The sequence below is a fragment of the Cnephaeus nilssonii genome, assembly GCF_951640355.1.
Source record: "Cnephaeus nilssonii genome assembly, chromosome: 18".
In the NCBI taxonomy this organism is placed as follows: domain Eukaryota; kingdom Metazoa; phylum Chordata; class Mammalia; order Chiroptera; family Vespertilionidae; genus Cnephaeus; species Cnephaeus nilssonii.
Window position 1 is genome coordinate 18,531,588 of NC_137089.1, and position 14,419 is coordinate 18,546,006.

Sequence of the window (14,419 nt, forward strand, 5' to 3'; positions counted from 1 at the left end):
CATATACGTATGTTTGTGATGATATATAAATATGTTCAACCTAATCTTTCATTTCCTTTATGGTTTGTGCTTTTTGATTTCTCTTTAAGAAATCGTTTACTCATGGTTATAAAGATAATCTTGAGTGTCTTTAGATCTTTTTTTCCTTCTGCTTTTCACATTTAGATCCCAAGTCCATTTGGAACTGATTTTTTATGTACGATGTGAAATAGGATTCAGTTTCCCCCCTTTTAACTATCCAGAGTGTTTTTGTCCATCTCTGTATTGTGTCATGAGTCCCGTTCCATGGAAGCCAGTACCATGTAGTACTTAAAGAGAAGAACACAGAATAGATCCATGTTGTCTGACTTCAAAGTTTGGCTCTGACATTTATTAGCTCTGCAACCTTGGATATATTACATACTATCCTGGGCCTCACTGTTCATCTGCAAGGTGGGCATAATAAAAGTTTTCTGAGGATTAAAGGAGGTAATACATAATTTTTACCAAATCTGACTCCAGAGTTGGCAGGTCTGACTCCAGAGTTGGTGCTCTTAATGGCCACAATATACTGCCTCTATAAGGAGTTGTCAGGTATAAATGTGTCTGACATTGTAATTATGGTTTCGAACTCCCTTTTCAATCTTTCTCATGTGAACAATTGATATTCTACCTTCACTTCACTTTCTTCAGTTCAGACCTAAAGCTTTCAATAATTACTAAATTCAGAGTTTTGTTTTGTTTTGTTTTTTTTCTTTTTCTTTCTTTCTATCCCTCAGTAACACAAAAACAGACAAACATGCCCTTCCCTGCTTGTGAGATGCACTATCAATAGCCATGACTCCCATCATTTCAGTAATTTAAGCCATCATTAAAAGATTCAAGCCCTATACTCTAGTTATATTTACCCTCCTCGCCATTCTTATTTAAAATTTTTTTCTTATTGTATTTTATTAGATCCATATTCTTTTTATAGACTTATTTATAAGGTCTCAGTGTTCTTTGGAAAGAGCTCTGAAAGCATCACTAATGCTCTTCAGTCTTTTAGTTTTATACTGTAAGCTCTATATTTCTCAGATGTTTTGCACAACTTTACTGAAGGTATGATTTGCCTTTTCTTGACTCCATAGGACAGGATAGTACAAGGAATTTTTGCCAGTTCCTGTAATCTTAGAAGGTATTGCATCTTAATTTAGTTGGTCGTCAGATTTCTGTATAGCAACTTCCATTTCTCTTCAGCTAGGACTCATTGTGCAAAATTATTTCTTCCTCCTGACACCAGTAACAGGTTTTAAATAAAATCTTTTGTTGCTTTTGAAGCTTACATATTCTGTGCCTTTTCTACAGAGGCTCAGGGTTCGCTTTTTGTCAATCTGATCCAGTAAATATTTATATCTTTTATCCTTTGCTAACTTGGTGATTTAAAATAGTAACTTATTTGCTTATGATTCTATAGGTAAGCTGTTTGGCTTGGGCTCAATTGAGTAATTCTGCACTAGTCTGGACTGGGCTTATTTATTTATTTTAAATCTTTTTTTTTTCATTTACAGTTGACATACCATATTATAATAGTTTCAGGTGTACAGTGTACACCCAGTGACTATACATTATAAAACTTATTAAGTGATCATCCCCAAAAATATCATACCCATCTGACTTCATACATAATTATTAGAATACTAGAGGCCTGATGCATGAAATTCATGCAAGAGTAGGCCTTCCTTCCCCCGGCTTCCCTCTGGCACCCAGGACCTGGGCTTCCCTTGTAGCCCCAGCTTCATCTGGAAGGTCGTCCAGAAGGATGTCCAGTCTAATTAGCATATTACGCTTTTATTATTATAGATTATTGACTGTATTCCTTATGCTGTTCTTGACAACTCTGTGACTACAGTATAACTACTAATTTATACTTCTAAATCCCTTCACCTTTTTCTCCCATTTCTCCAATCCCCTCCCATCTGGCAACCATCAAAATGGTCTCTATGTCTGTCCATCTGTTTCTGCTCTGCTTGTTCATTTATTTTGATTTTTAGATTCAATTGTTGACAGATATGTATTTATTGCCATTTTATTGTTTATATTTTTGATCATTCTTTTCCTTCTTAAAGAAGATCCTTAAACATTTCATGTAATACTGGTTGGGTGGTGATAAACTCCTTTAGCTTTTTCTTGTCTGGGAAGCTCTTTATCTGACCTTCAATTCTAAATGATAGTTTTGCTAGCTAGAGTAATCTTGGTTGTAGGTCCTTGGTTTTCATCACTTTGAATATTTCTTACCAATCCTTTCTGTCCTGCAAAGTTTCTGTTGTGAAATCAGCTGACAGTCTTATGGGTGCTCCCTTGTAGGTAATTAACTGCATTTCTCTTGCTGCTTTTAAGATTATCTCTTTGTCTTTAACCTTTGGCATTTTAATTATGATGTATCTTGGTGTGGGCCTGTTTGGATTCCTCTTGTTTGGGACTCTCTGCACTTCCTGGATTTGTATATCGATTTCTTTCACCAGGTAAGGGAAATTTTCTGTCATTATTTTTTCAAATAGGTTTTCAGTTTCTTGCTTGCTCTCTCTCTCTCCTCCTTCCGGCATCCCTATGATGTGAATTTTGATACACTTGAAGTTGTCCCGAACCTCCTTACATTAATTTCATATATTTGGATTCTTTTTCCTTTTGCTGTTCTGATTGGATGTTTGTTTTTACTTCTTCATATTCCAAATCACTGATTTTGATGTGGTTGTGGGAAGAGGCAAGTACTGCGTTCACCTACGCTGCCATCTTATAGGAGTTTATTTGAGTAAAACTGAGGACATAAGCCAGGGAGCAAGATCTGAAATACTCCCTCGACTGGACTTATTGGTTGTAGGTCCTTGGTTTTCATCACTTTGAATATTTCTTACCAATTTCTGTCCTATGCTAGTGGTTGATACCCTCACTTAAATAATTGAAAGGTTATCTGTTGTCTGGGAGTACTGGGTATCTCTCATTTGGCAGGCTAACCTGGACCTACTCAAGTAGGGGTCTCAGGGTTCTAAGAACAGCAAACAGGCAAACTTGGATGTGCAAGGGCTTTTCAAGCTTCTGGGCTTGTCACATGTTCCTAGTATTCCATTGAGCAAAGGAAATCACATGGTCAGCCTAGATCAGGGATGCAGTACTTATCTCTCAATAGGAAGAGAAATATGTTCTCATTTGGCAGTTTATTACACTACTAGAGGCCCGGTGCACGAAATTCGTGCACAGGTGGGATCCCTAGGCCTGGCCGGAGATCAAGGCCCCACAGGTTCCCCTGCTCCCCGTCGTCTCCTTCCCTTGCCACCCGCATCCGCCGCCACCCACCCCCAGGTTCCCCGTTCTAGCCTGGGGCCCGGTCCTGATCAGGACCTGTTGGCTGGGGGTAGGAGCCAACTGCAACCATGACAGCCGATTGGGGCCTTCCAGCTGGGGGGGAGGGACCAGAGAGGTTTGCCACAGGCCCTGAGGAGGGAGCTGGCCCTTGGTCCCCCTGGGAAAGGGACCGCATCTGCCGCCACCCACCCCTAGTTCCCCGTCCCAGCCCAGGACCTGGCCCCAATCAGGAGATTGGAGCCTGCCAGTCACGGGGAGGAACCAGGAGGTTGGCTGGTAGGCCCCATCAGCGATCGGGGCCTGCGGGCTTGGGGCAGCTCCTGAGTTGAGCATCTGCCCCCTGGTGGTCAGTGTGTATCACAACCACTGGTCATTCTGGTCGTAATGGTCACTTAGGCTTTTATATATATAGATAGATTGTATAACTCTATAGTCCCTTCCTTCTGCTTTGTTTATTTTGCCTTCCTTTTTATCCACTTTATTGAGGTAAAATATGCCAAAAAACATGCACACATTTTAGGTCTATAGTTGAGTTTTGACAAGTTTAAATTCCCCTCTCACCACCATTCCAATTAAGATACACAACATCTTCATACAGAAAGTTCCCTTCTGCCACTTTGCAGTGAACTCACTCTATACTACAGACAAGCACTGATTTGATTTTTACCACTATAAATTAATTTTGCCTGTATTAGAACTTTATATATATGAAATCATAGGTTATGTACTCTTTTGTGCCTGGCTCTTTTCTCTCAGTGTAATGTTTCTGAGATTCATCCAACCAGTGTCCCATTTTATTTATCCTATTACTTTGTACACCCATGTTGTTTTCAAAATTGTGTAAAGGTAAATTTTAGCCCAACTTATCCCAGTAATTGCAATGGATGAATCATTGACTATTTATTATTATTATTATTGTAATTTTTTGGGTGAATTTTTTTAAGATCCAACAGAATTATGAAAAAAGAGTTTACTTAAGCAAAATCTTAACTGTATAAAAACAAAAATGCAGAATTTACGATTAATTTGGCAAATTATAACTAGAGATTGACATTTTAGTAAGCAAATCTGTGGGATCTAATTGAGAACTTCATGACTCATGTCTAGGCATATAAACAAGTATAAAGAAAAATATTCCTTATTGTAATGTTTTTCTAGGCATTTGTAAATTAGAGAAAAAGAGGTTTTAGGAACTGCTTTTCTTTCTACTTAATAATGAAACAGAATATGTCTACTACTGACTTTTCAATGAGGTAATTGGTTTAGCATGTTCGGTAGAGGCAGGCAAGTTTGATTAATGCTCATGAAAAACTTTAATGTGAACCTACACACAATAATTTTCCAGATAAATGCTTCTTTGGTACACTGCTAAATTCATCTTTGCTAGTGATCCATATGTTATTTATGATTGTGGAGGTGATTCTGTTACTATCCTTTTGGGAAATAGAAAATTAAATCATGATTTGAGGGAAAAATAGGATTCCGGCTTAATCAGTTAAATTGCCATATAATTCTGGAATAGACAAAATAATTGCATGTCAGGCAAAATTTGAAGTGATTGATTTATATTTTCAACTTTCTCTTTATTTGTTCTGACATAAATAAGTTTGCTTTGTTTATTCTAAATAGTACTCACTGGTTGTTAGTAATCTTGATACACAAACTTAGGTGATTTTTTTATTAGCTAATTTTAAAAATCACAAATTCATATTTACTATTGTTATTATGTTTAAGTACAAACTAAGAAAAAAGTTGTATTTTAAAATACTTTTTATGACTTCAGCTCTATGGGAATTTATTTTTGTTTTGCTGTGTAAGTGTTATAATGTGGTATTCTATTTGTACCCCCTTCCTCAACCCATCAAAGCTTTTACTTAGAATTAGACCTTTAAGTATCTGATTAGGACCATTCCTACTTTTGGATAGGCAGTGGTAAAAGAAAAGGCTTTCTGTTCTTGGTAAGTCCTTATAAAAGTGAATTTGTCAACTGGATAATAGGAGTAATCACACCCCACATCCTTTACTCACCAAATGCAATTATGTAAAGGCAAAGTTTTAAATGTGATGTTGCTGTTATGACATTTTCTAATTGTGAATATTTAACATTTGAATTCCTTTAATTAGTAATGTCTATAAAAGGTAAAAGGGATCTTGATTCTTATGAATTCTTCTCTTTTCCTGGCATTTCCTTTGGAAATCCTCTTTATTTACTCTGTCATATCAAGATTCAACTACAGAAGCTAATGGTTTAAGAAGTAGGGGAATCATAATGTTAAGCTGCAGAGAGGTCAAAGGCAGGTTAACAATTCCTGAAACCTATTGCTTCTATGATGTTACCTGTGCTTGATCACTTAATCTTTCTCAACAGGTCATAAGAAGTTTGCCAAATTAAGTTAATTACAAAAGAGAAGGAACACATCATAAATCAAGTGCTAAGTACCTAAGACAGCATTGGTATTTGAAGGAAAGATCAGTCACATGAAAATGTATTGAGTGCTTAGATGTTAATTGAAAGTACTTTATGTTTTAATAGTAAATGTTAGTACTTTAACCAAGGGGAAAATAGGTAATATAGTTATAATAAACCTACCCTCATAAGAAACACTTATCTAGTAAAGATTTACTTATCTAGTAACCTACACCCATAAGAAACACTTATCTAGTAGTGTTAAATCAAACTGATAAATGATGGGAATTGTCAGTCTAGTTAGAAGTCATTTTGAAATTAGCATGGGGTAGTCAACAGTGGTTCCCCTACTGATTATGTGTACTATATTGAATTTAATACACTATGAATTTGGTTTAAATATACAAAGATAGTATTTAATGAATTATATTTTTCATTGTAAAATCCAATTTAAACTAGAAATGCATATTTTAAAACATGTTTACATCATTGTAATATGTAACAAAGTTTTTTTTTGACAGCTCTTTGCTGCAGAAGCATGATATTACCTAGTCAACTAATAAATCGGGAAAGATTTAAAGGATTACGACCAACTTTGAATAATTATAGAGCTATCTTAAAATGTTTAATAGAAAGTACTTTACATTTATATTTTACCTTTGTTTGAAAACATTTGATTTTATGCTAGTGATAAAATAGATGTTAACTCTCATTAGCAATGAGAATGTAAGGTTGTGATTTTGAACCCGCATTGAAATTGACCCTAATTGCATTTTTTAAAAAATTAGTTTGCAGGTCGAAGTAAGAAGGAAACCAAATACTCTCTTAAGGCAGTCGAAGACATGTTGGAAACACTGCAGATTACCCAGTCTTAACGTTTCAAAAACTCTTTCACGTTACATTTCACAATTGCACAATTGAACTTATTGGCTTGTGACTTATTTACTAAATGCCCAGTGCTATTTATATGCTAATTTTCTGTTGAGGCAGTTGTAAAGAATATGTTTATATAAACCTAAAAATGCCTTCATTGCTAAGCAGAAAGATCAGGAAGGTCCATAGAAGGATTTTAGAGTTACTGATTGTACATCATTCTCTTAATATCACACTGCTTTTAAATCATAATCTGATGTAGAAATAACCTCATTAAATAAACAATGATGATTTATTAAGCTTGCACATGATGATTATAGTCTTTTTATTTTACTTAAATAGTAAAGATATCATTTTAGAACTCAGTTCCTAGTTAGCTCTTTTTTATCTATGATAAGAAATACATAGCATATATAATGAGCAAAATATTGGCAAATTATTTTAACTCTCCTTTAGTGTCAGGTTGGATTTTGCTCTGTTTCAGTAGGCTATTGTTTTATGTACTATAATATTATTCCTCTAAATCATGCTAAAATACGTAATTTTCCAAAATTTAGCAATCTGTCTGTAAAATGTTTGTTTTTGCCATAAAACATAATTAGATTCTTACCTATAAAATGCTTTAAGGTTCATACATGCTATGATATTCAAATTTAACCTTTAGGAAAGTTATATTTATTGAACCTTTAACTGTAAATTACATAAAAGAATATTCAGAGATATAGAGAATAGGAATTAAAGGGGTGTCAGTGACTGTTATTATTTTTACTTTATGGCAAAATAAAAAAAATAAACTTTTTAGAAGAAAAATGTTTACAATCCTTTCTCATTATCTCCTTAGTGATAATTGAAATTTCTTCTTTTTTTTCATACTAATCAACCATTATACTACCTTCAACAGTATTTTGCATGTTTCAATAGAATACAAAGAACTTTGAGAGTTAAACTCTTCGTTCAGATATAATTTTTAGAATAGTCAATTATTCATTCAAGACAAATATTTATTGTTAGTATTAGTTTGTAATTCATATATATGTTACATAATATATATGTTAGTCATAATCCTATATATTTATACCAACATTATACAGAAACTCTTGCTCACTTGTCATTGCTGGATTGGGGCAAATAGGGATCATGGAGGAATTGACAACATGAAAGTCTTTAGGAAGAAAACTTGCCGATACCAGCATTTTAACCTTTTGAATAATTCTGTTATTCTTCCTATCTAGTCTAATTCTTTCATGTTACAGTCCTTTTCATTTTATTCTGTCAGGAGTAATGAGCAACTGTGTAAAAACTCTTCTCATATGAAGATAATTCTTCTGAACTAATCTTTGTTATAACAAGATGTACTCTTTTTATACATGAATTTAGTAACTGCGTTTTCAACATAATCAACCATTTAAAATTTGTTTGCTACAAAGAAAATAGTGCCCGCATACTATTCCCACTACCTTTCTTCTCTCTAACCTTCTCCCATCAGTCACTAGAATAGTGTTTTCTTTAGCAATTACATTTGTGTAATAAGAAATTTAGTGCCTCATAACTGTCAGCCTTAGTTTCACTTTGTTTTTTTTAAATTTTAATACCTTCTTGCCAAGAATTTTTTCTTCAGTACATTGCTAATATGTAATAATTTATAGACCTCCATTTAAATGTACTGATAATCCCATCATGGCAGACAGTTGCCTGTGCAACTCTTACCTCCACTTCCTAGTAAATTGTATCCTATATTGTTGAGATAGGAGCAGAAATCCCTGTTCCTCAAGGAGATTAGGATCTTACCCCAACTCCAGGAGATGCATCAGATTGATTTAATATAGAAATGGCTTCATTCTTTATGGTCTGTGATATGCCAGGCCTATATTTGTCCTGTCTATTATGATAGCCATTAGCTCCATGTGACTGTTGAGCTCTTGAAATAGGGCCAGTGCAACTGAGAAATTGAATGTTTAAATTAATTTCATTTAAGTTTAAATAGCTGAATGTGACTCATGGCCACCATTTTGGACAGCCCCAGATATCAAATGTGTGGGCATATGATCTAGTTGATGTTAAAGAAATGAAAGACTGTTGGCAAGGGCCTTCCTTTCAAATTAAAAAGGCAAAGCTTTGTGAGATGAAGCTTCTTGCCTCTTTCTCCTCACTCTGGCCAACAATATGCTTAGAGGTACAACAGCCATCTTACAACAATAAAGGGGCAAATATGAGAATGAAAGCTACATTTAAAGAAGTTTTCTTAGAAAGATTAGAGGTATCCTGGGTCCCTAATGGCGTTGTTGAACACCTGAACCTACATGAACAGTTGCCAACCTCTGTACTTACTACATAAGAAAAATAAACTCTTGATTTCTCTTATTTTAGTAATATATGTTTCTGACTAATTATACCTACCATTTAACTTTAAAGAAAAATTTGATTGATCTGAGAGAGAGGGAAAGAGAGAGAAACATCGATTTGTTGTTCCACATATTTATACATTCATTGACTTGCTTTTTGTATGTGCCCTGACCAGGGGTTGAACCTGCAACCTTGGTGTATCAGGAAAAAGCTCTAACTCACAGAGCTGCCGGGCCAGGGCATTTTTTTAAAACATGAAAAACTCTTATTTTAGACATGCTAGGAATGCTATTTAAGAATATAATCACTTAAAGTCAATTAGATAATTAGATATAACGTAAGTAATATTTTGTTGCAATTTAGCACCCAGTATTTAAGCCAACAGAAGTGAGAAAAAGGCATATTAAAACAGCTTTAACCATAAGGATAATATTGACTTGGGAGCAGAGAGGGATGTAGAAAAAATAAATGGAAGACCAATGTTTTAGTATACTGGAAGCATACAATTTTTATTGGCAAATATTTTAAAGAATGATTTTTTTCTAATGCCACAATCCATTTATTCTCAAGGTAACATCATTTTACTTCATTTCATAGAACTATAGGTTTTAGAAGGGAAAAAAAGAAAAAGATGATTTAGTTGTACTCCATTTTAAGATGAGGAATGAAGTTTCTGAACAATTAAGCTCACAGTGACAGAGCAAGGAATAGGATCAGGATGTCGGGCTCCCAAGTTTAGTTCTTTTTCTAATATACTGTGAGGCATATACTTGTCCTTTAATATATTGTTCCCATTTTAGAGTAACAAAAGTAGAACCAGATATATTCAAGGGACATTGTTTGTTAGAGCAGGGAAGAGAATTCCGATTTTATGATTTGTTTTTAAACAATTTTTTAGTGGAATAATAAAGTCCAACTTTATTTTGAACTAAATAAGTTACCCATTTAAAATGTTACTTCATTTATAGTCAATGTGAGAACTATTTTAGACTAGAACTATTTTAAACCTCTTTCACTTGGAACCTCTGATGTATGCTATCTCCCTTTTTACTCTTGGTTAGTAACCTCTTGTTATAGGCTGAATTGTGTCTCCTGCAAATTCATGTTGAAATTCTAACCCTGGGTACCTCAGAAAGTGAATTTTTTTTGTAGATAGAGTCTTTAAAGAGGCAGTTCATGTAAAATTAAGTCATACGGTTTAACCCTAATCCAATTGATTGACCTTTATAAGAAGAGATTAGGACACAGACACGCAGAAGAATGATCAAGGAAAGACAAAGAGAAGATATCCATCTATAAGTCAAGGAACAATTCCTCAGAAGAAACCAACCCTGCTGACACCTTGCTCTTGGACTTCTGGCCTCCAGAACTGTGGTGAAATAAATTTCTGTTGTTTAAGACACCCAGGTCTCTGTGTACTTTGTTAAGGCAGACCTAGCAAACTAATAACGGCTTTCTTACTATTTTCCAAAGAAAGAGAATCAGATAAAAACCCACCAAGGATCAGATATTCTTGTACCCAGCTTTACCTCTTTACCTCTTATAATCAAGTAGCCCTACCCTTTTCTGAGCCAATTCCCATCACTGTCCCTTCATTTTTATACTTTAGCTGTACTTCACTTTCATGAATTTGCCATACTTTCTCCTACCACAAAGACCTCCCATCATCTCATTTCTTTACACTTAATCTTAAAACTATTTATTTTCTTCATTATGCTCTCTTATTTTAACTAGATTCTTCCCGCCACCTTCCCATTATTCCTTCGAAATAGTTTAATTTCATGTCACCAATCTAATGGACCTTTTTAGTCCTCTAACCAATTTTATGCTCTTATTCATAGCAAATCTGTCTTTTTCTTTATTTCCATTGCCCCCACTATCTGAGCCCAAGAACAATCCCCTGACTTCTGGACAGTAGCCAGATGGCTGGATTTCCTGTACTTTTACTTTCTCCACAGCAGCTAGAATGTTTCTAACATCACTAAAGAGGCCAGTTTATCCTTCCCCTCATTAAAATTCAGTTGTTTTTCATTTGTTGCTCTTTGGCCTTTGAGGTTCTATATAGTGTCAGAATCAGGAAGAAGGATTCAGATTTTTATTTAAGTACTAGAGGCCTGGTGCACGAATTTGTGCATGGGTGGGGTCCTTTGGCCTGGCCAGTGATAGGGGATGATCGGGATCGTCTCACCAGTCCTGATCGGGGCTCATAGGGTCCGGCCGGGGTTAGGGACACGGGAGGTTGGCTGTGGCAGTACACTGACCACCAGGGAGCAGCTCCTGCATTGAGCGTCTTCCCCCTGGTGGTCAGTGCATCATCATAGCGAACGGTTGTAACGGTCACTTAGGCTTTTATATATATAGGAAAACTATCTCCCTCTCCCCTCTATTTCTAAATTTCTCCACACTTAAGTTTCATGGAGTTGTTATGCTTTCTTCTTCAATATACTTGGTCCTTCTGTATAGACCAGCAACCTCACGAATTTTTAAAACATGCAATACCTGCCTAGCCAGAAGCACTGACCTCTTTTCCCTTAGATTATTAAAAAAAAAAAAAGATAACAGCCAACACAATAGCTGCCCAATGTTAATGAATCAAAATTATACCTATTGTTTTTGTCAGATTGGCACAAAATATATTTTTTTGGAGTGTGGCAAACTTTTGATAATTAGTTTATGAGTGCCAGGAGACGAAAAAGGTTGAAAATTGCTGGTATATACCAAAGCCTTCCTTGACTCATTCTCCAGAGGTTAGGCCCTTCTTTTTTTCCTACTGGTATTTTTAAAATAACATTTTATTTTAAAATACTTTAAGACTCACATGAAGTTGCAATACAGTACAAAGAATTCCCGTGTACTAGCTTCTCCCTATTATTTTACATAACCATAGTGCGTTATCAAAGCAGGAAATTGACATTGCAACAATACTATTAACTAGGGTATAAACCTTACTTGGATTCACAATTTTTACATGTTCTCTTTTTTTTCTGATTATGAAATGTTATATGTGTAGATAGAACTTCATAAATTCTCTCTTGCTACTCCTTAATAGTTTTACCCTCTTCTAACACAGGTGCCTGACATCTGATCTTTTCCATCACTATAATTTTGTCACTTCTATAAATGGGAATCACACAATATGTAACCCTTTCAGACTGGTTTCTTTCAGAGTATTTCCCTGTAGGTTCATGGGTGCTTTTGCATGTGTCAATAGTTTGTTCCTTTTTATTACTAGGTAATATTCCACTGTATGAATGTACCATACACATTCTGGTAATCCACTGTGGAAGAACATTTGAATTGTTTTCACTGCCACGTGGGGTTTATTTCAGAAATGCATACTGCTTTAATATTTTGAAAATTGGTCAATGCAATCCATCATATTAAGAAAATAAGAAAAACCACTTGATCCTTTCAGTTGATAATAAAAAAAGCATTTGACAAAATGTAGTGCCTACTTATGATTTAAAAAGCTAACTCAGTAATAGAAGGAAATTTCCTCAGTCTGACCCAAATCCACAAAACTTACAGTTACTATCTCACCTAATGAAAGATTAAATGTGGTCCCATTAAGATTGAGAATGAGGCAAGGATGTGCACTCTGAACCACTTCTATTTGACATAGTATTGGTGTATTGGTGCAGTTTGGTAAGAAAGGGAATAAGACATATGGATTGGAAAGGAAGAAGTAATGGTCTCTATTTAGAGGTAACCTGATAGTCTACATAGAAAATCCCAGGAAATCTCCAAGAACATCTTGGAACTCTAACAAGTGAGGTTAGCAAGATCACAGGATACAAGGCCAACAAAGACCAATTGTATTCCTATATGCTAGCAATAAATAATATTTATAATATAAAAATATTAAGTATAAAATTTTAAAACCATGTATAGGATATGTTTGCTGAAAACTACAAATGCTAATAAAAGAAAAAAGACCTAAAAAATGGAGAGACATACCATATTCATGGATTGGAAGACAATATAATAAAGATGTCAGTTCTCCCCCAAATGATCTATGTAGATTTAATACAATTTCTATTGCAATCTCAGATTCCTTGTAGATAAACTTTCTAAGATTTATGTGTAAAGATGAAGTAGAATAGTTTCAGCATCCTTGAAAATAAATTTGGAATCAGACTACCAGATATTAAAAATTATGTAGCTACTGTAATCATGACAATGTGGTATTGCTACTGATGGTGTGGTTTTGTCAGAGTAACATACAAAGCAGTGGAACAGGTCCAGAATAGACCCACACCAGTATGAAAAACTAAATTCTGAAAAAAATTGCATAAGCAATTCAATAGAATTGTGTGAGACAGTTGAATATTTAAAAAATGGTGTTGGAACAATTGGATATTTCATAGCAAAGAAAAAAAAAACCCTCAACTTAGACCTTCAACCATATTAAAAACAAACAAACACACACCTTAAAATGAATCATGGCCCTGGCTGGTTTGGCTCAGTGGATAGAGCGTTGGCCTGCGGACTGAAGGATCCCAGGTTCGATTCCAGTCTAGGGCATGTACCTTGGTTGCGGGCACATCCCCAGTAGGGCGTGTGCAGGAGGCAGCTGATCGATGTTTTTCTCTCATCGATGTTTCTAACTATCCCTCTCTCTTCCTCTCCGTAAAAAAAATCAAAATATTAAAATAACAAAATGAATCATGGATCTAAATGTAACATGTAAGACTGTAAAATTTTTAGGAAAAATAAAGGAAGAAATATCTGACCAATATGACATAGGGTTGGTCAAAATTCTTCAAGTGACAGCAAAGGTGCAATTTAAAAAAAAATAAATTTGATCTTGTCACAAATAAAATCTTGTTCTGAGAAAGACCCTGTTAAAGAAGATGAAAAGACAGGCCAAAGAAGACCCTGTTAAAGAAGACAAGCCACAGACAAATATTTGCAAACAATACTGTGTCCAGGATATATGAAGAACTTTCAAAATTCAATACTAAGAAAACACTAATTAGGAAATGGGCAAAAGGCAGACACTTCACAAAGAGGCTATCAGGTTGGCAAATATGTGCATGAAAAAAATGTTCAAAATCATTAGCAATTAATAGGGAAGTGCAAATTAAAGCTTTAATGACATGCCATTGAACACTTATTAGAATGGCTAAAATAAAACATTGATAATCCTATGTGTCAATGATTATGTGAAACAACTTGGAAATGTCAATATTTAGCTCCTCTGGAGAAGAGTTGTATACTTTCATATTATCACGTACCTTTCATTTGGGCCATTTGCCTCTATATTTTCAGGTGATTGTCCTCCACAATAGGTTCTTTAAATAAAGTCAGAGACTATATCCAGCTTTGTCCATTATTGTCATTCCAGCTTCTAACAGATGCTTGCACATGGTACATATTTGAATGAATTAAAAGTAAAATATTCTGCACATTATGGTGTACTCTATTTAACAAATCTTCCAGATGTACTTTAGCTTCGCTTAGTTCCCTGGTAAA

At 34.9% G+C, this 14,419-nt stretch overlaps 1 protein-coding gene across 5 annotated transcripts in view; it reads left to right on the forward strand.

Annotated features, from left to right (window-relative positions):
* Window positions 1-14,419, forward strand: part of EMC2 (ER membrane protein complex subunit 2) — a 359,544-nt gene that overhangs the window by 35,630 nt on the left and 309,495 nt on the right. Inside the window, exon 11 of one of the 5 annotated variants that reach the window (XM_079796391.1) lies at window positions 6,517-10,938. The exons of the other annotated variants lie outside the window; for them this stretch is intronic. Coding sequence (XP_079652517.1) covers window positions 6,517-6,603 — 87 coding nt within the window. The 3' untranslated portion in view covers window positions 6,604-10,938. Of the gene's footprint in view, window positions 1-6,516; window positions 10,939-14,419 lie in introns of those variants that run through there. 5 annotated transcript variants of the gene reach the window in all.